The sequence below is a fragment of the Podarcis liolepis genome, assembly GCF_965112155.1.
Source record: "Podarcis liolepis genome assembly, chromosome: 18".
Taxonomy (NCBI): Eukaryota; Metazoa; Chordata; class Lepidosauria; order Squamata; family Lacertidae; genus Podarcis; species Podarcis liolepis.
In genome coordinates this window covers 7,757,186-7,784,472 of record NC_139572.1, presented here as the reverse complement: position 1 = coordinate 7,784,472, position 27,287 = coordinate 7,757,186, and the positions used below count along the sequence as shown (strand labels likewise).

At 48.8% G+C, this 27,287-nt stretch overlaps 1 protein-coding gene across 1 annotated transcript; it reads right to left on the bottom strand.

Moving 5' to 3' along the window:
• Nucleotides 1–25,937: 25,937 nt before the first annotated feature.
• LOC310697496 (E3 ubiquitin-protein ligase RNF167-like) lies at nt 25,938–27,015 on the bottom strand. Its single transcript, XM_083484202.1, has one exon. It carries the CDS (start codon nt 26,753–26,755, stop codon nt 26,036–26,038), a length of 720 nt encoding a protein of 239 aa, XP_083340328.1. The 5' UTR covers nt 26,756–27,015; the 3' UTR covers nt 25,938–26,035.
• Nucleotides 27,016–27,287: the final 272 nt, after the last annotated feature.

Genomic DNA, 27,287 nt, shown 5'->3' with positions numbered 1-27,287 from the left:
GCCCGCCTGTCAAGGAATTGGAAGTGCCGTTTCTTTGCCTGTGACGGCTGCTCCTGCTGCTTGAGGTTCTCTCCCCTCTTCCCCAGGCCCCTCCGGCCTCCCCTCCCTGCCCAGGCAATCTCCTGGCTCCTTCGGATTCTGATTTATTTAAATGTCAACAAGCCGCAGAGGAGATGCTGTCATGCCTGAGTAAGAGGGGAGCAATTATGGAGGAAAAGGGTCCCGCTTTGCCACTCCAAGGCAGAACCAAACTTGGAAGGAGGGAGGAAACGGCCCTCCTCGAATTTTTAACCCATTGTCTGCCCAAGTTGTTTTGCTCTTCTCTCTATCTCTCGTCCCTTCCTCTTCTGGGGAGCAAGGGCAGATTTGCACCACACATTTGACACGCATTCATATTTTTTTAAAAAAGATATTTTATTAAAGTTTTTTAAAATGTAACAGGAAAAACAAAAACAAAATAAAAACAGTTAAAAACACATTAATTTTCATCACATATCTTCCTTACGCTTATTTCCCCAGACCTCCTCATACCTCCCTTTTTTGTATTCCAGTTCAATTTGTTGGTTCAGCAAATCCTTACCATCAAACTTTTTACCCATTTGTAAACCTTCCCCCCCCCCACATCTCTAGCATTACAGCTGGAAACCACTTATTTTCTATCCAACATCCTTCTAACATTCATTAATTTTACAATATTTCTGTAAATAATCTTTGAATTTCTTCCAGTCTTCTTTCACCGACTCTTCTCCCTGGTCTCGGATTCTGCCAGTCATTTCTGCCAATTCCATGTAGTCAATCACCTTCATCTGCCATTCTTCCAGAGTGGGTAGATCTTGTGTCTTCCAATACTTTGCAATGAGTATTCTTGCTTCTGTTGTGGCATACATAAAAAAAGTTCTGTCCTTCTTTGGCACCAATTGGCCGACTATGCCCAGGAGAAAGGCCTCTGGTTTCTTCAGAAAGGTATATTTAAATACCTTTTTCAATTCATTATATATCATTTCCCAGAAAGCCTTAATCCTTGGGCACGTCCACCAAAGGTGAAAGAATGTACCTTCAGTTTCTTTACATTTGACACACATTCAAAGCACTTGACTTGCCCCCAAAGAATCCCTGGCACTGTAGTTTTCACAAAGCTACTATTTCCCACAACCATGACAAACTATAGTTCCCAGGATCCTATGGGCCATGTGCCTTAAATGCACGTCGCATGTGCTTTAAATGCGCGATGTGGATCTATCCTAAGAAGCAAGGTTAGAAGCAGCAGCAGTCAGAAATGCCAGGAGTTTTGAGCCTTTAGAGGCGACTTGCCTGGTCTGACTGCTTCTGCGCATGTGCACGGGGCGGTAGACCACTTCTGCACATGCATGCATGCATGGCAAAACTCGGTCTGATACTTCCGGGTTTGCCGCTTTCGTAGCGTGAAGTTTACGTAACCAGAGGGTTACGTAAGCCGAGGTGCTACTGTATTTTGCTCACATGACTGGGTTGGAGAACTGCATACACCATTCAGAGAAGTGCAAATTTCGAAGCATGGCTGTGTTTCAGTTCTCGCATCACCTTGGAAAGTGCAAATATGATAGATCGGCCTCGAAACACAAACCTGGGTCAAACCCGGAACGTATGCAGAGGAGGGCGACGTTGTTGAATGGTTACTTTAAATGTAAAGGTTCATCATTGTTCCACTCCATGTGTATGTCTTTAAGGGGCCAGAGCAAGGGCCAGAGCAAGATAACGAGACCCAGCTTTACAGCTGTGTAACGTAGCAGGTGCTGCTGAGTTGTATTTGATTAAGGCGTGTCAGCATTTGGGTAGAGTATATAAGGAGCAGCACCTAGCTCTCCCATTACCCTGGGGGATGGGTTGGTGGTTGGGTCATGTTTGTTTGTTAATGTATTTAGTATTAATGGAGTTTTTGTTTTTCTTATTAAAACCTTCTTTAAGTTATTTTTGAGTCCTTTCTTTTTAATGCATGATCTCCCCAGCAAGCTCTCTGCAGCGTCACTATACTGCAAAAAGCCAACATCTTTGGTTATGGGCCCAGCTGCTGAGTGGATGACTGCATATTTTTGGACTCTGAGAAAGGTTTGAAAACTCCTTCTCCTGTTAGCGTAGTTTTTGTGGGTCTGGAAGAGTTCCAGAATGGTTGACCAGGTTCCTGAAGCTGAGAAGGCTCTGGTCTTCCCACAGCTAACAGATGAGAACTATAGTTTATGGTCTTTTCGGGTGGAGGCGCTTTTGACCTCTAGAGAAGTATGGACCTATGTAACTGATGACCCCCCTGACCCTGTGACTAATGCTTGGTCGAAAGGAGATGCAAAAGCCAGGGCGATAATTAATTTGGCAGTCAGCGACCAGCAAGTAGTCTATATAAGAAATAAGAAAACTGCCAAAGAAATGTGGGACAGTCTTGCAGCAGTGCATGTTAGAAAAGAGTCAGCGTCTGCATTGACCTTTTTCAAGCAGTTGTACCAGACGAAGTTGCAGCCTGGTGGTGATTTGGCAGCACACTTGAGACGTCTGGAGGCAATACGCGGCGAGTTAATTCGAAGGGACATGGAGATACCTGATATTCAGTATGTTTTTATCATCCTTTGTTCCCTTAATGAGGACTTTGATGGTTTAGCTAGCCAGATATCTTCCATTCCACCAGCACAATTAACTGTGGAAGGGGTAACGGCAAGATTAATGGGCGAGTTGGATAGAAGGGAGGCTTGTCCCATAAGCACTCCTGTTTCCAGAAAGAATGAGGAACGCCATATGCAAACCTGTGGTGATACAACTGCATTTAAAGCTGCAAAGCGTTGTTGGTTCTGCAATAAGCAAGGACATTTTGCAAGGGACTGCAGATCTAAAAGAAAGCAAAGTACTCCCAAGCCTGTTTCTGTTCGTCAATCACGGTCGTCAGCCCAGCAGCCGACATCGTACCGTAGAGACAGAAACGAGCCGCGAGCTTTTCACGCTCGGACTAAAGATCGTAAAAGAATTAAAGATGCCAAGTGGAAGTCTTTTGTTATCGACTCAGGAGCATCTCAGCACGTCTGTAATGATCGAAGCTTGTTTATTTCTTTCGAAGAGGAAATTGGTAATGTACATTTAGCCAATTCACAAGTCTTGCAGTCACTTGGCAGGGGTACTGTTAAACTTGACTCTTTAAACATTACAATAGCGAACTGCATTTACTGCCCGTCAGTGGACAATTTATTGTCAGTAAGGTGCTTTGCCCGTCAAGGCATAACTGTGCGTTTCTTAAAGTCTATGTGTGAGTTTTTCGAGGGGAACAAACGTCTATTGTATGCCCGGGAATCTGATGGTTTATATAGACTGTATTTTCGCACCTACTCCCAATCGCCTATAAATTGCAGAGCAGCACAGTCAAGCCAGGGGTTGAGGAATGTAAGGCCACATTCTGGGTGTGTCCACATGGCGCACAGAATTCTGGGACACCTGAATTTTGCTGATGTAATTAAGACAAAGAATATTGTCAATGGCCTCAACTTAAAACCATGCAAATTCTTTATGCAATGTCTATCCTGTTGCAAGAATAAGATTAAGGTTGCACGCAGGGGCAGGTGCTCAGATAGAAAAGTAACTGAGCCATTTGAGCGTGTACATTGTGATTTAGTTGGGCCACTCCCACCATCATTAGGAGGTTTAAAGTACTGGCTTACTCTGATAGACCAGTATAGTAGATATTGTTGGACTTATGCAATAGCTGAGAAGTCCCAAGCATTTGAGAAGTACAAGGTTTTTTGCAACTGGGTAAAAACGCACTTTAACAAACCTATTAAGAACCTGTTTTCTGACCGGGGCGGGGAATTTGTTTCTGAGGATTTTGAGAAATTCCTGGAAGCGCAGGGGACTACTCATGAGTTATCTTGCCCCCGAAGTCCCTGGCAAAATGGGCTTGTTGAAGTTGTGCAGCGTGACCTGCAGGCAGGGGTTAAAACTTATCTGCACGATGCTACTCTGCCCAAAGACTTTTGGGCTGAAGCACTCCATGCTTTTTGTTATGTGAGAAATCGCAGTTATCATTCTGGTTTAGATGTCACCCCCTATGAGAAGCTGTTTAAAAAACGCCCTAATCTGAAATACCTACGTATTTGGGGTTCAGATGTAATTATGCATTATCCTGCTAAGCAGAAATTGGGTGAACGTAGTGTTCAGGGAAAATTAATGGGCTACCAGCAGGGGGCGTACAGAATTTACATACCAGCAACTGGCAAATTTCATATTACCAGAAGCATGATACAAACTGTAAATTGGAATGGGGTTGCTGTTTTCCAAGATACTGATGGTATAAATGATACTGAGGAAGAAGAGGAAGCAGCAGCAGCAGCAGGAGGAAATGGTGATTCTGAATTAATAGAAAAAGACAAAAAGCCTGTTGAATCTGATAATTTGTTTGATGATGTAAAGTCACAGGCATCTGAGGGGAGGTTAGATTCTCTTGAGTTTTCTGACCGTGAGCTTAGTCTACAGGCACCTCTTCAATCTGACAATGATAATTTACAACCTGAAACTAGTAGTTCACTGAGTCCCATTAAGTCTGAGGAGTCTGACTCTCCTTCCGGACTGAGACGTTCAGATAGAAAGAGGCAGAAGCCACAACGTTTTGCAGATGAACATTTTAATACTGTGTATGCCAATAAGGTGGTTTTTGAGCCAAAAAGCTACAGTGATGTTCAGAATTTACCTATGCACCAAGCTGTAAATTGGTATAAAGCTATGAACTCTGAGATAGCTTCTTTAAAAGAGCATAACACTTGGTCTCTTGTACCACAAACCCCAGATATGAGACTTATTGATTTAAAATGGGTTTATAGAGTTAAAATGAATGACAAAAATGAAGTTGTAAGGTACAAGGCAAGACTAGTTGCTAGAGGTTTTCAACAAATTCCAGGAGATTATGATTTGTGTTATTCACCAAGTGTAAAATATGAAACAGTTAAGCTTTTGTTAAAAGATGCATCACAATGTGGAAAAGCCCACTACGCAATGTTTCTCTGCTCTTAAGAGAGTGGTAATGTACCTTAAACATACCAAACATAGGTTGCAGTTTACAAGAAGCACTTCCAAAGGTTACACATGAAAAACATGTACAAAGTATGTTTTATGTTTTTGTTCCACAATGATGAACCGCAGGGGAAATGTTGAATGGTTACTTTAAATGTAAAGGTTCATCATTGTTCCACTCCATGTGTATGTCTTTAAGGGGCCAGAGCAAGGGCCAGAGCAAGATAACGAGACCCAGCTTTACAGCTGTGTAACGTAGCAGGTGCTGCTGAGTTGTATTTGATTAAGGCGTGTCAGCATTTGGGTAGAGTATATAAGGAGCAGCACCTAGCTCTCCCATTACCCTGGGGGATGGGTTGGTGGTTGGGTCATGTTTGTTTGTTAATGTATTTAGTATTAATGGAGTTTTTGTTTTTCTTATTAAAACCTTCTTTAAGTTATTTTTGAGTCCTTTCTTTTTAATGCATGATCTCCCCAGCAAGCTCTCTGCAGCGTCACTATACTGCAAAAAGCCAACAGACGTATGCAGATGATCAAAGACCTGGAAAGCATGTCCAGATGAAGAATGGTTGAGCTGGGTATGGTTAAGACTGGACCATAAAGAAGACTGATCGCTGAAGAATTGATGCTTTTGAATTATGGTGCTGGAGGAGACTCTTGAGAGTCCCATGGACTGCAAGAAGATCAAACCTATCCATTCTGAAGGAAATCAGCCCTGAGTGCTCACTGGAAGGACAGATCCTGAAGCTGAGGCTCCAAGACTTTGGTCACCTCATGAGAAGAGAAGACTCCCTGGCAAAGACCCTGATGTTGGGAAAGATGGAGGGCACAAGGAGAAGGGGATGACAGAGGACGAGATGGTTGGACAGTGTTCTCGAAGCTACCAGCATGAGTTTGACTAAACTGCGGGAGGCAGTGGAAAACAGGAGTGCCTGGCGTCCTCTGGTCCAGGGAGTCATGAAGAGTCGGACACGACTGGACGACTGAACAACAAGAAGAAGAAGACTGGAAAGTTACAAGATGGCCACCATCAGTGATGGAGCAAGCTTGTTTTCTGCTGCTCCGGATTCAAATTCCAAGACAGGAGAGTCCGACTCAACGTTAGCAAGGACGTTCCGGCAGTCAGAGCAGTTCGACAGTGGAACGGTCTCCCTTGGAAGGTGGTGGACTCTCCTTCATTGGAAGTTTCTCAGCAAGAGTAGGGGGGCACCTGCCAGGGACTCTTTGCTGTGATTCCTACTGTGCAAGGGATTTGGAGCAGATGGTCCTTTTCCAATCCTACTATTCTATGGCTCTACTTGGAGTGAGCTAGGTGCACCCAAAAGCTACCAGCTTGCATCTTTAGAAGGAGGGCAACACCCAATGGTAGAATGATAATAATAATAATTTATTATTTATACCCTGCCCATCTGGCTGAGTTTCCCCAGCCACTCTGGGCAGCTCCCAATCAAGTGTTAAAAACACAGCGTTAAATATTAAAAACATCCCTGAACAGGGCTGCCTTCAGATGTCTTTTAAAGATAGGATAGCTGCTTATTTCCTTCATATCTGAAGGGAGGGTGTTCCACAGGGCGGGCGCCACCACCGAGAAGGCCCTCTGTATGGTTCCCTGTAACCTCACTTCTCGCAATGAGGGAACCGCCAGAAGGCCCTCGGCGCTGGATCTCAGTGTCCGGGCTGAACGATGGGGGTGGAGACGCTCCTTCAGGTATACTGTGCTGAGGCCCTTTAGGGCTGAACGATGGGGGTGGAGATGCTCCTTCAGGTATACTGGGCTGAGGCCCTTTAGGGCTGAACGATGGGGGTGGAGACGCTCCTTCAGGTATACTGGGCTGAGGCTCTTTAGGGCTGAACGATGGGGGTGGAGACGCTCCTTCAGGTATACTGGGCTGAGGCTCTTTAGGGCTGAACGATGGGGGTGGAGACGCTCCTTCAGGTATACTGGGCTGAGGCTCTTTAGGGCTGAACGATGGGGGTGGAGATGCTCCTTCAGGTATACTGGGCTGAGGCCCTTTAGGGCTGAACGATGGGGGTGGAGACGCTCCTTCAGGTATACTGGGCTGAGGCTCTTTAGGGCTGAACGATGGGGGTGGAGACGCTCCTTCAGGTATACTGGGCTGAGGCTCTTTAGGGCTGAATGATGGGGGTGGAGACGCTCCTTCAGGTATACTGGGCTGAGGCCCTTTAGGGCTGAACGATGGGGGTGGAGACGCTCCTTCAGGTATACTGGGCTGAGGCCATTTAGGGCTTTAAAGGTCAGCACCAACACTTTGTATTGTGCTCGGAAACGTCCTGGGAACTGCCTGCCACTCCCCTCCTCACCCCTAGAACCAACCTCACCCCCTGGCAGGAGAGGCGACCTCAAATTCTGCTCTTGCTCTGCTACGGCTGGCACATTTTACCCCTTGGGATCCAGTCATTCTTCACCCCCCGCTCCCCACAGCCCTCCCCTGCCATGTCATTAAAAAGTACACGCAAGATAATCTTGTTTCTCCTAAAGCACACAGCAGCTTACATGATTTGATAATAGCTTCTAAACATACCGAATCACCTCCGACCGGAGAAACCGTAAGACCTCTATTATCCCCTCCTCTTTAATTTGTCTCTTTCTTCTGTACCTTAATCTCTTTCCGTGATTACACGGGCTTAAGAGGCAGGTACATCCCCGCGACGCAACTTCACCCTATTTCCCCATTCGATCAGACCCTCTGATGTTCTGACAAACTCCCTGAGGACGGGAGGGTGGGTGGGAAATTTCGTTCTGCCAGCATTTCAAAGAGGACTGACCCAATTCACTTCGCTCCCTGATATTAGGACACAGATCAGAACGCTATTGTCCCTCGGACTTCACTCATCTCTAGATTTTGCAACAAAGTTCTCGGCTCAAAAGTTAATGTTACTGAATATTTTTTATGATGTCAATGCAGATATATTGTCGAAAGGATTGGTCTTTTTAAAAAAATAAATATTTTTATTAATTTTTGACATACAAAATTATAAAACGTACCACACAATTTGTCACAAATACAATCTTCTTAGACTTCCCTCAACACCTCTGATAATCCTCCGTCTTAAATCACTTCTTATGCATTTCCTAACTTAATATTGCCTTTATATCTCTTAACCTATCTTCTCTCCTTCTCCATTTTTACAATATTTCCAGTAATGCTCCTCACAGAACTTCTTGCAAACCTACAAACGCGTCATCTGATCATCACAAATACTTTTCAAATAATCCGTAAATTTACTCCAGTCTTCGGTGAACCTCTGGTCCCGCCGGTTTCGGATCCTTTCTGTTAGTTTGTCGAGTTCTGCATAGTCCATTAATTTCATCCTCCATTCTTCCATCGTTGGTAATTCTTCTTGTTTCCATTTTTGGGCCAATAGTATTCTTGCTGCTGTTACTGCATATAGAAAAAATCTTACCTTCCTTTCTATTTATATCTGTCAGGGGCTCAGGGACAGAGGCACAGGGGAGAGAGGAAATGGAGAGCGAAGGGGAAGAATCTGAGGGCAGCGTAGGGGAGTATGACAGTGACCCGAGAGATTCCATGAGCTTCTCCAGCGAATCAGAAGATTCCCAGAAGGAGGCGCCGATGGTCAGGGCAAGGGGGGTCCCAGGGGGGACACACCAGAAACAAGGGGCCAGCGGGGACTCCCAAAGCAGCAGCGGGAGATCAGGACCAGCTTCCCCACCAGAGCGTAGTGGGGGGGAAGAGTCCCATGTGTCAGGGCCAGCGTCTCCTCCAGCGGGGAGAGAAGATGAGTCAGGACTGACCACGCCTCTATCGGAGGGGAGGTTGGGTCCAGCTAGCCCCCCCGAAGGGGGAAGCAGTGACAGGAGCAGTGTAACGGTCAGGAGGAAGGTTGCCGGCTGGGCGCGCGCGCCAAGTTCAAATGTACAGGCGCGTGGGACAGCAGAAAACCCGGATTGGGAACCAGGTCCTAAAGCCCGCCGGAGGCAGGGGGAAGACTCAGGGGACTCAGCGTCAGAAGAGTCTAGGAAGGGCGAGACATCAGCTGACAGGCGGAACCAGAGGAGGAAGGAGCAAAGGAAGAGGTGGAGCAAGGCTAGAGTCTTAAACTGGTGTCTGGGGGGAGGAGATTCAGATGGAGCTTCAGCGGTCTAGAGTTTCAGACGTAGAGCTGCACGCTACGGCTGTGGAAGTGAAACTGAACTTCAATAAAGACTTTTGTATATAACAACGAACTGGCGTTGGTCCTTTGTGAGCTGGGACCTTGGGCAGCTCTGACAATATCATTTCGAAAGAATTGGTCTTATATGCGATCTTGGCAGCTGGGGAAAGTTGCTGTTGGGTTGGTAGCTATGGTAAGAACAGGTTGATGGATTGGATAGACCACTGGCCTGATCCAGAAGGCTTTTCTTAAGTGCTTATGTTCCCATTGGGGCATCTGGTTGGCCACTGTGAGAACCGGAGCTCAGTTGGTAGAGTGTGAGACTCTTAAAGGTGCTGACCTTTAGAGCCCTAAAAGGCCTTGGCCCTGTATACCATAAGACGCACCTGACCACAAGACACACCTGGTTTTTAGAGGAGGAAAGGGGGAAAGCCCCGCTTTTTGAGGATCAGCTCAAAGTTGTTGAGCTTATTTTGCAACGGGGAAAAAAATCCTGTTTTTATGGAGTTCAACTCACAGCTCTGCAGCTTCTTTAGGAAAGGAAAGGGAGCCCTTTCTACAGTGTCCCACCAGATAATTTAATCAGCCAGTCACATGTCGCTGGGGAAACAAACAGCCTCCGTATGCAGAACATTCAACAATGGAGGCCTGGGCAAGGGGCCGGAAAGGGAGCCAGCGAGCGGCCACACATTCTCTCCATAAGACGCACAGACATGTCCCCTTACTTTTTAGGAGTGTGTCTTATGGAGCGAAAAATACGGTATCTGAAGGAGCGTCTCCACCCCTATCATCCATCCCAGATACTGAGGTCCACCTCTGAGAGCCTTCTGGTGGTTCCCTCCCTGCGAGAAGTGAGGCTACAGGGAACCAGCCTTCTCAGTCATGGCGCTCTCCCTGTGGAATGCCCTCCCGTAAAATGTCAAGGAGGTAAAGAACTCTACAACCTTTGGAAGACACCTGAAGGCAAGTTACAGGGAACCAGGCAGAGGGCCTTCTCGGTGGTAGCACCCGCCCTGTGGAACGCCCTCCCACCAGATGTCAAAGAGAAGAACTACCAGACTTTGAGAAGACATCTGAAGGCAGCCCTGTTTAGGGAAGCTTTTAATGTTTAACAGACTTTTAATTTTAATACTTTGTTGGAAGCCGCCCAGAGTGGCTGGGGAAACCCAACCAGATGGGCGGGGTATAAATAATAAATTATTATTATTATTATTATTAGGCACTCTCCTGACCTCTGAAGCTGCGATGGGCTCGTGCCCCACAGCCGCTGAATGGTCCAACTCTGCTGTCTCCATCTCTCACCGGAGAGGGACCCAATTCTGTACCTGCGGGATAGCAGACCCACACCCCTCTGATCTTTCCCAACTACGGTACATGGTTGTAACATGCACTGTGCAGCCCAACATTGGCTCTGGATAAACAACCAGTCAGCACTGGTAGCAGACCCAAATGCCAGCCTCATACTCAGCATGGTCAAAGGAGAGAAGTCATGGTCTGAGAGGGGCAGTGGCCTAGAGAGAGGGCGTGGCTTGGGGGAGGTGGAACTGCTTGTGAGAGTGGGTGTGGTTTAGGAGAAGGGGTGTGGCCTAGAGAGAAGAGGGTGTGGCTTAGAGGGGGCATCGCCTAGAAAGATGAGTGTTGCCTACACAGATGGGGGTACAGTCATACCTCATGTTACATTTGCTTCATGTTACGTTTTCTCAGGTTGTGTCCTGCGGCGACCCAGAAGTACCGGAAAGGGTTACTTCTGGGTTTCGCTGCTCGTGCATGCGCAGTAGCGCTAAATCAAGCTTCGCACATGCGCACAAGCGCCAAATCACAGATATGGAGCTTCAGGTTGCAGGCTTTTCATGTTGTGAACGGGCCTCCAGAACGGATCCCGTTCGCAACCAGAGGTACCACTGTATTGCCTAGGGAGAGGGGGTGTGGCCTGGGAGAGGTGGAATTGCTTGTGAATGGGGGCAAGGCCTATGGCAGGCTTCCTCAAACTTGGCCCTCCAGATGTTTTTGGCCTACAACTCCCATGCTCCCTAGCTAGCAGGACCAGTTGTCAGGGATGATGGGAACTGTAGTCTCAAAACACCTGGAGGGCTGAGTTTGAGGAAGCTTGGTCTACAGAGAGGGGGCATGGCCTACAGCAGTGATGGCCAAACTTGGCCCTCTAGCTGCTTTGGGACTACGATTCCCATCATCCCTGACCACTTGTCCTGTTAGCTAGGGATGATGGGAGTTGTAGTCCCAAAACAGCTGGAGGGCCAAGTTTGGCCATCACTGGCCTCGGGCAAGTTCAGAGGCCTGGAGGGGAGTGTTCTGCTCTGGTGCAGAGCACCAATCTCCCGCCCCAATCACTTACAGGATGACTTTCCTAACTAGGTCAGCTTCCCCCCCCCCCCGCCTTCCCCATTTCCAAACTGGATTCAGCGAGTCCAAAACAGCCGTTCCTTTTGCCTCCGCTTTCCAAGAAGCTTCTTCAATTTATCTTGCTGCATTACCGAAACCAGTGCTGATTGTTCTACGGTCCCGGGAAATAAGAGCCTGCACTTTTGCAGATTACCCCAGGGAATTGGCACTCGTGGCGCTGCACATTTTGAGAGGCCAGATATGTAATTGGCCGGGGAGGGGATTTGCCAGAGCAATCTCAGGGTGGGAGGGTGGCGGCAGGCGGCTTTGGATTAGGGTGGGGGGGTTCAGAGACGCGAGCTGGAGACCTTCAGAGACAAAGGGAAGCAAGCTCAGGATCCTTTGGGGCAAGCCACGGCTGTTTAAATGGACACGATCCTGCTTTACGCCCCTTTTTGTTTCAGCGGAAATCGGTGGACCTAAATTAGGCCCCATCTGCAAAATGAATTTAAAGCAGTATTATACTGTTGAAAACAAAAATTTGCCCCTTTCCCTTATGGGGTATCCAAGAGCCCATATAGAGTCCTTACATAGGTTCCCTATTGGTAGGAGAGAATAACAGAGGCCAAGCAGAGAATATTGAGAAGCAAAGCAGCTAGTAAGCTTGATCTTTATTGATCTGTTGCAACAGGGTGCTCCCCTCACACGCAGGAGAGAGGAGGGACCCAGAAAAATGGCGTGCAAGGCCTTATTGAATTTTGAATTTTTGAATTTGCCACCCTGTAGCCCAAGACCACCCGCAGAAACATCATACATACATCACAGAAGGGGTGTAACCTAAGACCACCCCTCAGATACATCACACTTACATCACAGAAAAGGCGGTCTAAAACAGAAATTTGAATATTGTTTTTCTCCTGTTGTTGTTTATCTCCTGTCTGGCAGGTTACTTGATTGGATTGCCTGGGGAGCCTGGCCAGTCTTTTGTAATGATAAATACTTAAAATAAAAAAAATTCCTTCCAGTAGCACCTTAAAGACCAACTAAGTTAGTTTTTGGTATGAGCTTTCGTGTGCATGCACACTTCTTCGTATCTGAAGAAGTGTGCATGCACACGAAAGCTCATACCAAGAACTAACTTAGTTGGTCTTTAAGGTGCTACTGGAAGGAATTTTTTTATTTTGACTATGGCAGACCAATACGGCTACCTATCTGTAACTGGATAAATACTTAGTTCCTGGGCCAGGTCACAGGCTCACACCCTATTCGTATCTTAAATGTGCCCTTAAGACAGGATTTGTGAAGAAAGAGACAATGGGAAGTTTCCCCTTTTGACCTTGCAGAGAAAACATTTGGCCAGTTTAGGAATCAAAATGGTTCCCGGTTGGCCTTCCTGTGCTGATCTATGTATGTGCTTGGTTGGTACACTTATGAACATTACCATATATCTAAGACCATAAAATTCCTATCACAATACCACTTTAAACAGCCACAACACACACACACACACACACCCTGGATCCTGGAAACTCTAGTTTGCTAAGGGTGCAGAGAGATGTTAGGAGAGCCCTTGCTCTCTTAAGACTTAAGATTGCCAGAAGAAATATCAACAACCTCAGATATGCAGATGACACAACCTTGATGGCAGAAAGTGAGGAGGAATTAAAGAAGCTTTTAATGAGGGTGAAAGAGGAGAGCGCAAAATATGGTCTGAAGCTCAACATCAAAAAAACAAAGATCATGGCCACTGGGCCCATAACCTCCTGGCAAATAGAAGTGGAAGAAATGGAGGCAGTGAGAGATTTTACTTTCTTGGGCTCCATGATCACTGCAGATGGTGACAGCAGTCACAAAATTAAACGACGCCTGCTTCTTTGGAGAAAAGTGATGACAAACCTAGACAGTATCTTAAAAAGTAGAGACATCACCTTGCCAACAAAGGTCTGTTTAGTAAAAGCTATGGTTTTCCCAGTAGTGATGTATGGAAGTGAGAGCTGGACCATCAAGAAGGCTGATCGCCAAAGAATGGATGCTTTTGAATTCTGGTGCTGGAGGAGACTCTTGAGAGTCCCATGGACTGCAAGAAGATCAAACCTCTCCATTCTGAAGGAAATCAGCCCTGAGTGCTCAGAAGGACAGATCCTGAAGGTGAGGCTCCAAGACTTTGGCCGCCTCATGAGAATAGAAGACTCCCTGGAAAAGACCCTGATGTTGGGGAAAATGGAGGGCACAAGGAGAAGGGGACGACAGAGGACGAGATGGTTGGACAGTGTTCTCAAAGCTACCAGCATGAGTTTGACCAAACTGCGGGAGGCAGTGGAAGACAGGAGTGCCTGGCGTCCTCTGGTCCATGGGGTCACGAAGAGGCGGACATGACTAAATGACTAAACAACAACAACAGCAAAATGTGGTTCAGGGTGTCTCCCAACACCGTCTCAGCATCCTTAATGAACTGCCATGTCCCAGGAACCTTGCTGAAAATGGCAGGGCGCCACTTTTAAATGTACAGCACAGATGGGACCCGAGTTGATCAAGGCACAAGGAACGCCGCGCAGAGGCGTTTCTGCACAAATGGCTCCCCAGGCAACTGTGTGGATGTCCAGGCTCAACCGAGCGTCTCTCTGCTGCTTTAGAGAGCTCACCATCCACGTCCAAATGAACAGCTAAAAAAAATAAATGAAAATAACTAAGCTAGAGGCACCATGACAGCTGCGGTCTTTGGGAAGGAGCTCGTTCTGCCCATTGCAACAGTGACTACCAATATTTTTTCTCGCTCCTGCTACAAACACAGGGAGAGGTGGTGCATGGAATAACACAAGCTTGGATTCTGGCTCCAAATGACCCTGTTCGTGGGATACTCCTGATCAGGTTTTTGGCTCTCCTTTGCAACAAGGCTGGGCCCATCTGCCTGCTCCCTGCAGCTGCTGTTTTCTGCTTTTCCATGGTACACACATTCTCTCTCTCTTGCTCCCATTTAAAGACCCAGCAAAGGTTTGCTGGCCATGATGGCAGAGGTCCATTTGGCGGCAGCTGTCCGCAGCGCTGCAGCCGTATGAAGTGCGGAGCAGAGGGAAGGAAGAAGAGAGAGAGAGAGAGAGAGAGAGAGAGAGAGAGAGAGAGAGAGAGAAGGTCAGTTAATTATTTCAACAACTTGACGAGCTGTCGGCTGCCTTTCCGCTGCCGCTTGTGGATTTTTTGCTTGCTGGGTTCCCACAAGCCAAAGAAAACAGCACGGGATGCCTGGGCCGGTGGTTATACTGCAGCATTTGCCTGCACAGGGAAGTGAAATGAAAGCATGGCTGGAACATCGCTGTGCCAGAAAAGGGTCATAGGTCTTAGCTGTCTGCTGAAGCCACACTTGAAAACTCAACTCCAAAAATCAAGAATGGGCAATTGTTGTTTAGTCGTGTCCGACTCTTCATAACCCCCTGGACCAGAGCACGCCAGGCACTCCTGTCTTCCACTGCCTCCCGCAGTTTGGTCAAACTCATGCTGGTAGCTTCGAGAACATTATCCAACCATCTCGTCCTCTGTCGTCCCCTTCTCCTTGTCCCCTCACTCTTTCCCAACATCAGGGTCTTTTCCAGGGAGTCTTCTCATGAGGTGGCCAAAGTCTTGGAGCCTCAGCTTCAGGATTTGTCCTTCCAGTGAGCACTCAGGGCTGATTTCCTTCAGAATGGATCAGTTTGATCTTCTTGCAGTCCATGGGACTCTCAAGAGTCTCCTCCAGCACCAGAATTTAAAAGCACCCATTCTTCGGCGATCAGCCTTCTTGATGGTCCAGCTCTCACTTCCATACATCACTACTGGGAAAACCATAGGTCCTTCTAATTTATGTTGGTAGGGTTGTGGACACACCGAAACAGTACAGTGGTACCTCTGGTTATAAACGCTTCTGGTTACGAACGCCTCAGGTTACGAGCTCCGCTAACCCGGAAGTAGCTGCTCCCGGTTGAGAACTTTGCCCCAGGATGCGAACGGAAATCGCTCGCCAGGGGTGCGCACGCAGCAGCAGGCCCCATTAGCAAAAGCGCACCTCAGGATAAGAACGGTTTCAGCTTAAGAACGGACATCCGGAATGAATTAAGTTTGTAACCAGAGGTACCACTGTAAAGGTAAAAGGTAAAGGACCCCTGGACGGTTAAGTCCACTCAAAGGTGACTATGGGGTTGCGGCGCTCATCTCGCTTTCAGGCTGAGGGTGCCCGCATTTGTCCACAGACAGTTTTAGGGTCATGTGGCCAGCAGGACTAAACCGCTTCTGGTGCAACGGGACACCGTGACGGAAACCAGAGCGCACGGAAACACAGTTTACCTTCCCGCCACAGCGGTACCTATTTATCTACTTGCCCTGGTGTGCTTTCGAACAGCTAGGTTGGCAGGAGCTAGGACAGAGCAACAGGAGCTCACTTCATCGCGGGGATTAGAACCGCCGACCTTCTGATCGGCAAGCCCAAGAAGCTCAGTGGTTTAGACCATGGTGCCAACCGTGTCCCACTGGAACAGTATTTCATATGTAGTGAGGCTGTTGCTTAGTTCAGAGATTCTGGACCCAAACTTTTGATACTTTCTCCAATACCACCCCAGAGGTATTTGTTACGATATGGATGCAATGCGGCAGCGAGCTGCAGCTGGCTGGAAAGCAAAACATGATGGGAATGTTGGGACTGTTCCGTGGGAACAGAGGGACAGTCTATTCACAGTGCTGAGCACTGGATTTAGCTCAGAGTGTAATTTGACCTGTACAGGAAGTACAGGAGGTGGAGTTTGTCTCTCCGCTGTTGGAGTTTGAAGAGAGCAGACGTGTTTCTCTGTAATGCTGCAAAGACAGAAATAAAGGCATGTAAATACATTTCTGTCTATCTCTTTCCCCTGCCTGGGGGCAGGGAAGAGTGGTGTGTTCTTCTCACGCTTGAGGAGGATCGCCGATCGTGACCTAGCCTGAATCCTGCTCGGGAATGCAGACAGGGAGGTCAACAGGAGATCAAGCCGGGTACCTGGAGAGTGGCCAGTTTCTCCTAAGAGGCAAGATTTCCTAACAGTATTATCCCTAGACCCAGCACTGGCCCTGGCCCTGGCCCTGGTACCAACTCGCCCATCGTGCATAATAAACCTCTTTGTGTTTATGCTTCTTGCTGCAGCCAGATTGCCAGATTGGCTTCCCCTTGGAAGTCCAAATCGACTCCTTCCTGGGAGGAGTGGCACTGTCCAAACATTTGACTCGTAAACAGAGAGTCCTTAATGGTTTGTTAAAAGCAGATCTTTTTTATTCGACATGGTATATGTGTTTCCTCCTACGTTAACTCATTTGAACAACTCACGAAACCCCCTGTTCTACAGATAAACATGTACAGAGGATTCATCGACAAGAGAGTGACCTCACCCCCCTTTTGCCTTTAATATGTGGTTGTTGAATGCTGTCATGTATTCTCATGTGCTTTTCCTCCTCCTCGTATCCTCGCCTTCTTTTTTCTATTTCTGCATGCGTTTTTTTATCAGTTACACTTTTTTTAAACTTTTACTCTTTTTTGCATATGTTCATATCAATAGATTTTTATTTTAAAAAGGAAGAGGAAGGCAAGGCCACAAAGCTTCTGAGGGAGTCTGTGTTACGATATAGAAGCAATGCGGCAGCGAGCTGCAGCTAGCTGGAAAGCAAAATATGATGGGAATGTTGGGACTGTTCCGGGGGAAACAGAGGGACGGTCTAATCACAGTGCGGAGCACCGGAATTAGCTCAGAGTGTAATATGAGCTGTACAGGAAGTACAGAAGGAGGAGTTTTACTCTCTCGGCTGTTGGAGTTTGAGGAGAGCAGACGTGTTTCTCTGTAACGCTGCAAGGACAGAAATAAAGACATGTAAATACATTTCTGTCTATCTCTTTCCCCTCCCTGGGGGAGCAGGGAAGAGTGGTGTGTCCTTCTCACGCTGAGGAGGATCTCCGATCGCGACCTAGCCTGTATCCTGCCGGGAAACGCAGACAGGGAGGTCAACCGGAGATCAAGCCAGGTGCCTGGAGAGTGGCCAGTTTTCTCCTGATAAAGGCTTGAAATCAACAGTCTGTTCCACTGTCAAAACAGCTCGTACTGTCAGAAAGCCCTTCCTGATGTTGAGTCAGAATCTTCTTCTGTGCAACTTGAAGCCACTGATTCAAGTCCTACCCTCCAGAAGAGAAGACAAGCTTATTCCCTCTTCTGCGGGGCAGCCCTCTATATATTGGAAGATGGCTCTCATATCTCCTTTCAGTCTCCTCTTTTCCAGGCTAAACATACCTAGTTCCTTCGACTGTTCCTCATCAGGCTCAGTTTCCAGACCCTTCACCATCTTGGCCATCCTCCTCTGCTGTCTCCTTCTTCCACGTACAGTGGCACCTTGGGTTACATGCGCTTCAGGTTACAGACTCCGCTAACCCAGAAATAGTACCTCAGGTTAAGAACTTTGCTTCAGGATGAGAACATAAATCGGGCTCCGGCGGCGCGGCAGCAGCAGGAGGCCCCATTAGCTAAAGTGGTGCTTCAGGTTAAGAACAGTTTCAGGTTAAGAATGGACCTCCAGAAGAATTAAGTACTTAACCCGAGGTACCACCATAAAGGCAGACTGAGACATGTCCAGGAGGTGGTTATCTCCTCCACCCAGCAAAGCCATTCCAGCTCCTCAAAGCATCACCATTCTCACGGAGGCCCTGAGAGGTCTGGAGAAAGAATAAGAAGAGTTTGAATTTGATATCCCGCTTTATCACTACCCTAAGGTAGGGCTACCAGTCGTCCCCGTTTCCCAGGGACAGTCCCCGGATTTGCGAATAAGTCCCCGGACAAATTCCATCCTTGGAATGTCCCCGGATTTCATCTAATGTCCCCAGGAAACACAGCAGCCCGGAGCAGTTGGATCTGGCTGGCTTCAGGAGCTGCTCTGAAGCCCCCATATGACGGTGGTGCAGGGGCTCAAAGATGCAGCTTCCGGGCTGCCTCCACCTTCCCTGACCCCAGAAATTAAGCTGTGAAGGGAGGCTTCACGCTGCCTATCAGAGCTTGCATGCAAGCAGGAGGGGGCAGGGATCTCTCCGGCAAGTGGGGAAGCCTTCCTTCCCAGCTGAGGGATCCCCGCCCCCTCCTGCTTGCACACAAGTAGGAATGGGATTGGGGCTGCTCCAATGGGAAGGGAGGCATCGCGCTGCCTGAGCCTCACCACCACCACCGCTCTCGGCTCTCCTTCTCCACCTTCCATGCCTGACCCAGCGCGCACCGCTGACCCACCACCACTGAAGAACCAACGACTCAGGGGCTGCCCAGGCTCACGGAGAAAGGACATAGAAGCCTCGGAGGAAGGGGAAATGTGGCGGTTGAGGTCAAGGTGGCATCCGCCCCTCTGCCACCGACATCGCTGCAGCATCAACGTCCCGAACGTGTAGTATTGATTGATTGATTGATTGATTGATTGTGTCCCCGGATTCATTGAAATAAATCTGGTAACCTTACCCTAAGGAGTCTCAAAGCAGCTAACAATCTCCTTTCCCTTCCTTCCCCACAACAAACACTCTGTAAGGTGAGTGGGGCTGAGAGACTTCAGAGAAGTGTGACTGGCCCAAGGTCACCCAGCAGCTGCAGGCGGAGGAGCGGGGAAGCGAACCCGGTTCCCCAGATTACGAGTCTACCGCTCTTAACCACTACACCACGCTGGCTCTCAAAGGGTGAGAGAGAATGGTCAGGATGCCAAGTGGTTCTCAAAGTGGGTGGTGGGGTTACCAGGTTTGGGTGACAAGAGCCCAAGGGGGCAGCAGGCGACACTGAAGGTGTAAATGTCTTCCAGGCTCCGAGAAGCTGGTATCGCTGGACCAAGTTCATTGATTCCATTGAATTAATTAAACTAAATTGTTTTAATTGGACGAGGAGCAAATGTGCAATTAATAGTTACTCTTTTGGAATTCCATTGTGTCGTTATCTTCCCTAGTGGGCCATGCAAAACCCTTACTCTGAATAATGTTTTTTTTTATGGGGTAGGGGGAACTATGGAACCAAGGGAGCTAGTGCCCCCCAAAAGTTTGTAGGCTGAAATCTCCTTGTCTGGGGAACCTACAGGACTACCAAGGAAGGGGCTAGCTGGCTCCTTTTGCAACCTGCCTTTGAATTTTCTCCTTCAAGGTCACGTCTCAGCTTCCTTTGCCTCCCCATCTTTTAAACCCGGCTTCTCATCACCATTTTTAATGATAGGAATATTGCACCGGCGTGACTTATAAGTGCTATTCTAAGGGCTGGCGAGTCGATATATTTGTTTTCTTGTTTGATATACGGCGGCGAGAGGAAGCCATGGATGAAGTTTATTAAACCTGCCTAATTTTCTATCAGTTCTGAGGACTATCGATCCTGTCCATAGAAGTTATCAAGCTGAGGCGCAAGCATAGGTTAAAAACAAAATCATTTAAACGCAGAGGTGGGGGGTGGGGAGGGGGGGAAGAAAGTGATTCTGTAGGGAAGCAGCAGAAGAGGAATATAAAGGACCTTATTTGAATGCACAGGAAACTATCTTGGATCAATGGGCCAAAGGATGGATATTTTGGGGGGTGGGGGAGAGGACAGGGAGGAAGAAGAGAAGTTAGAAAGCAAGAGACAACAAACAGATGAGGCTTTGGAGCCAGCGTGATGGGGGGTGGTACAGATTGTGCGTTGAGAATCCTGCCCCCCCCCCGCCATCTCTTGTTCATTTGTGGGATCAATAGGAAGTGTGTGGGGGGGGGTGAAACCACTTCTAGATTAAGACACCCCCCCAACCCAGCACAATTGCCCTCTCTCTCCCAGCATTCAGTGTGAAATGAGCTGGTCTCCCAGGGTGAGATTAGCTGGTCGCCATAGGCGAGTAGGGATTTATTTGTTTTTGTCATCTCTTGTGATTGGCTGGCTGGGATTTTCCCCCTCATCTATCCCCACACTGCAGCGCTGCGTGGGTGCGGTTAGGGGCAGGGGTCTTCGAAAATAGGTTGATTGGTTGATTGGTCTCTTGGCAGAGGGGAGTGAGTATCCTGCTCACTTTTCAGGTGAACAGTGATTCTTCGGCTTACTATCAGAAAGTCCTTCCTGGTGTTTTGTTGGAAACTCTTTCCCTGGCCTTTGAATCCATGGCTTCAAACAGTAAGAGCAATTTTGTGGTGGAACGGACTCCCTCCACAGGTGAAAAGGGTCATGCAACCCAACAAGGCAGCTGTTTAGAATGAAATTTCCATATCCTCATGCTCCTTTTATGCTTTTTACATAATTTTTTCCCTGCATCTCTGTAGCATAATATTATGTTGTAGGTCCCCTTGACTCCTATCTTAATTTGTGAAAAATAAAGTATTTCCTCCAGAGGTGGTGGACGCTGCCTTCCTTGGAGGCTTGTAAGCAGAGGTTGGGCGGCCACCTGTCAGGGCTACTGTGCTGGTCCCGGAGGGAAGGTTACCGTTGGCGTAGTCAAAGTCCGGTCCTGGGTCACTGGGCTGGAAACAGTTCACAAGGAGCGAGGTGAGGTCCGAAGCTGGAAGCCGGGCGGGGACAGGAACACTGGGGGAAACAGGACTGGATGCTGGCTGAAACAGCTCATCAACGACGTTGCTCCCACAACCTGGGACCAGGCTGACTGGCCTTTATCTTCTCTGAGGCCAGGGGCGGTCCCGGCCCCCAGGAGACCCGCCTCTCCTGGCCTTAAGGCGAGCACTCCTCCTGGGAGAAACCAGTTCCCTTCGCCTCTCTGCCCTAAGCCTCTGCAGTTCAGGAGAGGCCGAAGGGTTACTGGGCCCCAGGGGAGGCTCACCTGTAGACACTGAGTCCTCCAGCACCTCTGGGGCCAGAATGGTTTCACCTGGTGCCTGCCCCTGAGGATCTGGCACAGGTGCAGGCTCCTCAGCATCTAGGCCTTGCCCCAGTTCAGCCGGCCCTGGAGGCGGGGACTCCTGTGCAGGCTGGGATTCCTCCGGTTCAGCCTCTGAATCGGATTCCCAGGCCATCACAGCTGCTTTTGCAGGGATTCCTGCATTGCGGGGGGTTGGACTAGATGACCCGTGGGATCGCTCACAACTCCAAAATCCCACTCCTTCTCAAACCTTTATTAGCCTATATACAAGATTCCAGTAGGGTTCTGTGCAATAAATTCACTCAGAAAAAGAAGAAGAGTTTGGATTTGATATCCCGCTTTACCACTACCCTAAGAAGTCTCAAAGGGATGTGGGTGGCGCTGTGGTCTAAACCACAGAGCCTAGGGCTTGCCAATCAGAAGGTCGGTGGGTCAAATCCCCGTGACGGGGTGAGCTCCCATTGTTCGGTCCCAGCTCCTGCCAACCTAGCAGTTCGAAAGCACGTCAAAGTGCAAGTAGATAAATAGGTACCGCTCCGGCGGGAAGGTAAACGGCGTTTCCGTGCGCTGCTCTGGTTCGCCAGAAGCGGCTTAGTCCTGCTGGCCACATGACCCGGTAGCTGTATGCCGGCTCCCTTGGCCAGTAAAGCGAGATGAGCACCGCAACCCAAGAGTCGGTCACGACTGGACCTAATGGTCAGGGGTCCCTTTACCTTTAAGGAGTCACAAAGCGGCTAACAATCTCCTTTCCCTTCCTCTCCCACAACAAGCACTCTGTGAGATGAGTGAGGCTGAGAGACTTCAGAGAAGTGTGACTAGCCCAAGGTCACCCAGCAGCTGCAGGTGGAGGAGCGGAGACGCGAACCCGGTTCCCCGGATTACGAGACTCCCACTCTTAACCACTACACTACACTGGCTCTCAGGGAAAACTCTGCACCTGACTGTTAAGTTAATATTGCGTAGCATTCACAATTCCTCATTCTGTGATGGCCTGGGATTCGGACCCGGATGCTGAACCCGAGGTATCCCAGCCCGCACAGGATTCCCCGCCTCCAGAACCAGCTGAGCCGGGGCTGGGGCTTGAGCCTGAAGGGTCCTCACCTGTGCTGGGTCCTCAGGTGCAGGCATCAGCTGAGTCTGCTCTGGCTCCTGAGGTGATGGTGGACCCATTGCCTGCAGGTGCTCCACTCTCAGCCCCGTCAGAGGCAGCTGAGGTTGCCTCTGGGTCCGGTAACCCTCCAGTCTCTCCTGAGCTGCAGAGGCTCAAGGCAGAGAGGTGGAGGGAACTAAGTTCCCGCAGGAGGAGTCCTCGCCTCCAGGCCAGGAGAGGCAAGTCACCTGCGGACCGGGACTGCCCTATGCCTGGGGCAGATAAAAGCCGGCCAGCCCCAGTCCCAAGTTGCGGGAGCAACATTGTTGGTTGCTAGTTCCTGCCTGAACCCTGTCCTGCTTTCCTGCCTGAGCTCCTGACCCGCCCTGGCACATTGTGTGTTGTGGAAACCTGGCTGCTAAAGCCTGTCCTGTGAAAAGATAAGGATGGCAGGGGGTTGGACTAGATGACCCTCTGACTCCCTTCTAATTCTAAAAAATACAGTGGTACCTCGGGTTAAGTACTTAATTCGTTCCGGAGGTCCGTTCTTAACCTGAAACTGTTCTTAACCTGAAGCACCACTTTAGCCTATGGGCATAGCTGTCAACTTACAGATTTGAAAATAAGGGACCAGCAGCCTCGAAAATAAGGGACCAGCAGCCAAAATAAGGGATTTTCCAAGCACAGGTATGTTCGACTTCTGAGCCCCTCCGAGCCAAAGGCAGAAAGCCCAGCCAGCAGCCAAACGAAGCCTCAAGTGGTGGTTCCCACAGCGCAGCAACCCGGCAAAGGGGATGCAGCAAGGAAAACCACCGTCACCTCTCCGCTGGGAAGCGCTGAGCAAAGGTGAGTCCCCAGGCAACGCGGCCGATTTGATCGGCACAAGGCATGCAAGCTCCACCCCCCAGTCGTCCTTAGACTCCTTATGGGTGAGCAACGCAGCCAAGCAACCCAGTTGGAGCCTCCCTCCTCCCTGGCCAGCAGGGAGGGAGGGAGAGGAGCTGCTTCCTTTTTAACCCGGGAAATTTAAGGGACATCATCAATAAGGGACAGCAGCGAGACACAGCGCTGGGATAAGGGAGTTTACCACCAAATAAGGGACGGTTGACAGCTATGCCTATGGGGCCTCCTGCTGCTGCCGTGCCGCCGGAGCATGATTTCTGTTCTCATCCTGAAGCAAAGTTCTTAACCTGAAGCACTATTTCTCGGTTAGCGGAGTCTGTAATCTGAAGCGTATGTAACCCGAGGTACCACTGTATCTGTCATTCTACTTCATTGGTGCATTCCTCCCCCCCCCCCCCACGATGCCCACAAACAGGACATGAGTACAGCAGCTCTGCTGTACAGAGTTCTGCTGCTGCCATCTGGTATTCAGTGATGTGTGTTCAGAGAAAGGTTGCCTCTGATCCTGGAGGCGGCCAATAGCTGTCACAACTAGCACCCACCGATAGCCTTATCGTCCTCCGTGAATTTATCTAATCCTGCTTTTAAGCCATCCAAGTCGGCTCTCCTAATTCTGTATGTGCTGGGTGAAGAATTGTATTTTATCTGTCCCGAAACCTTTCAGCATTCAGCTGCGTTGGGTGTTAAGGGCTCCTGACGTTAAGAGGGAGGAAAACTTCTTCCTATTTAATTTCTCCAACCACCGCTTACTCACTTAGAAAAAATAAAACCTAAAGCTAAAAAGCCCCCAATGATCATATCATGGGACCACAGACTTGGGTCTCCCATCTCTTTTTTGGACCACAACTCCCATCATCCCTAGGTCAGGGATGATGGGATTTGTAGTCCAAAAACAGCTGGAGACCCAAGATCTATTCCTACCCCCTGCATTGCAGGAATATTTTGCCCAACATGGGGTTCAAACCCCCAAGGCCCTGAGATTAAGAGTCTCATACTCTATCAATTGAGCTATCCCTTACCTTTCCTCGTAGGGTTATTGTTGTAATGCAGAGTTACTGACTCACATGTGCATGCATGAAAGGGTTAACCTGAGCCGTAAGCCCAAGTTGCCATGGTAGGTATGGCTTAGCAGGCTCCCAGCAGGCTCTGCCCCACATCTCCCCCTCCCCTTCTCTTTTTTTGCTTCCTGGAACAAGCAAGGAGCCATGCGGCCAATGGCTCCCAGCTTCGAGAAAAACCAAGTGAACTGGTTCTCTCCCAAAGGGAGATTTTGCAGCCTGCATATTTGCCAAGCCAAAGATTGCCTGATCCTTTTCGTAAGGAAACAAATTACTTTTCTTTGTAAGTTGTTTGTAACCTTTTCTTTTCTTTTTTTTTAAGGCCAACCAATTGAGACTTGTTCGCTGTTATTTCTGAAACTCTGTGAGTAAAGCGTTCACTTATTTGCAAAGTGAAGTGTCTGTGATTTAATCTATCATAGGTATTTTCGTGGGGAGCATTTGTTTAAAGGTGGGTGAGGACAGATGTAAATCTATCCAGGTTTAAATGTGCTGGGAGCAATTGCCAATGTGCTTAACTCTGTAACTGGACAGTGGGAATCTCTCTTCCAAACCTCTCCATCAGCGGTTATTCCAACTCATGGATCATTTTGGCTACCCTTTTCCCAACTCTACCATATCCTTTTTGAGGCAAGGCAACTAGAATGACAGAAGAACATAAGTTAATTCTTAGAATTCTCTGTGATCAACACACACACACACACAGAGAGAGAGAGAGAGAGAGAGAGAGAGAGAGAGAGAGAGAGAGAGAAGTAATAGTGCCACTGTATTCTGCTCTGCTCAGACCTCACCTGGAGTACTGTGTCCAGTTCTGGGCACCACAATTTAAGAAGGACACTGACAAACTGGAACGTGTCCAGAGGAGGGCAACCAAAATGGTCAAAGGCCTGGAAACGATGCCTTATGAGGAACGGTTAAGGGAGCTGGGCATGTTTAGCCTGGAGAAGAGAAGGTTAAGGGGTGATATGATAGCCATGTTCAAATATATAAAAGGATGTCACATGGTGGAGGGAGAAAGGTTGTTTTCTGCTGCTCCAGAGAAGCGGACACGGAGCAATGGATCCAAACTACAAGAAAGAAGATTCCACCTAAACATTAGGAAGAACTTCCTGACAGTAAGAGCTGTTCGACAGTGGAATTTGCTGCCAAGGAGTGTGGTGGAGTCTCCTGCTTTGGAGGTCTTTAAGCAGAGGCTTGACAACCATATGTCAGGAGTGCTCTGATGGTGTTTCCTGCTTGGCAGGGGGTTGGACTCGATGGCCCTTGTGGTCTCTTCCAACTCTATGATTCTATGATTCTATGAGAGAGAGAGAGAGAGAGAGAGAGAGAGAGAGAGAGAGAGAGAGAGAGATGCCTCAAAGTATAAGGATGGGAAGATTGTAGGATGATGGAAAAGTTTGCGGGAAGGCTGATGGGAGATTTCCAAAATGACTATGTTTTGTGGGACTGATGAGAGATGTGGTCCAAAATGACTGTTTGGTGTGGCTAGTGGGAGGTGATCTGGAGGGCACCAGGTTGACAAAGAGCCATTGAGAGAATGGGGGGAAGTGAGGGAGAAGAAGCCACAGAAGATCTCATTTGTGGACAATGTATTAATTTTGCAAGTTCGCCGAATAAAGTGCCTTGAGGAACATCTGTCTAGCTGCATACTGGCTTCCGAACCCCAAAGTCATTAAAAGCAGCAGAGGACATACAAGGCCACCACCCAGATGACCAGGGTGAGGCCAAACAGGAGGTAATGGATGCCGTTGAACAAGTGGCAGCGCGTCGGCAGGCAAGGGAACGTCTGCTTCAGGAGGCCTTGCCTAAACCTTTGAGGATGTGATTGGCAGTTGGGCTCAGCATCCCAGCAGGACAGCCAATGGCATTCAGGGACGAGGATGATGTAAGCGGTTTGGTCATAATGGAAGATCCTTCTGAGCTGGGTGGAAGCCGACTCGCTGATGAACAAGGAAGGGATGCTGACCGACTCCTTCACGGCCTCGTTCTCACCCAACATGGTCACCAGAGCCTGCGAGTCAACGTTGTGCACGATGGCGGCATGGTACCCGGCTTGCTGGGCGTGAAGGACCTTAGTGGTGAAGGGGCAGTCGTACCTCTGGATGAGGGCGATGAAGGCAGTGGAGGAGCTGTTGGCCGGCGGCGGGGTGTCGATGGGTTGGCAGGCGTTGGCTGGCTTGGCTTCCACAAGGTGACCCAGAAGACCTTCGCGGTGGAGAGAAGGTCCAAAATGGGAAGGCAGGGCATCAAAATCTTGGCTGATGCCATTGTGGTTGTACACTGCGCGGATTAGGGCATCATTGGAAGGGATGCAGAGGAGCAGGACAGAGATCCCTGCGACCAGATGAACAGGAGGCGAAAGAGATATTAGGTGCATTCTTGCATAGATCATAGGTGGGTCTGTCTAAAGGTCTTTTCTGGGCAGTGGGAGCATCAATGTGGTAGTTCCTACTGGATCATCCATGAAACCGCGGCCAGGCAAGTGGAACAGGCCAAGCTCTTGGTGTTGAAGCACAGGTGGCTGGTCTTCCCCCAGAGCACCAGGGCTGCCTGATGAGTAAAGCCTTCCCAGGACATTTGCCCAGGGGTCTTTGTGACCTCATGACCTCAGCCACCTACCTCAATCCACCTAGGAAATGTGTATGTCCTCCAATGCAGCTAGGGGTCTGCGCAACCCGGGGGCCCCACGAGCGCACATGGCCTTCAGCCGTTCTGCACGTGGTCAGTTCAGACTTCTGGCAATAGCGGCCCACTCTTCCTGTGGCATGGAGGGAGGGAGAAAAGGGGGTGCCACAGAGGGAGTGTTAAGTATAATTGTTTCATTGCGAACTGAATGCCTGTATGTGTATTGCTAAAGGGAAACTGGAAAATTCCACTGAAGCTCTAACAGGTTGATGATTAACAGTTGATGTTCTCAGCTAGCT

Bases quoted from the DNA above. Each gene is read 5' to 3' on its own strand.
- LOC310697496 (XM_083484202.1), bottom strand. From the start codon at position 26,755: ATGATCTATGCAAGAATGCACCTAATATCTCTTTCGCCTCCTGTTCAT.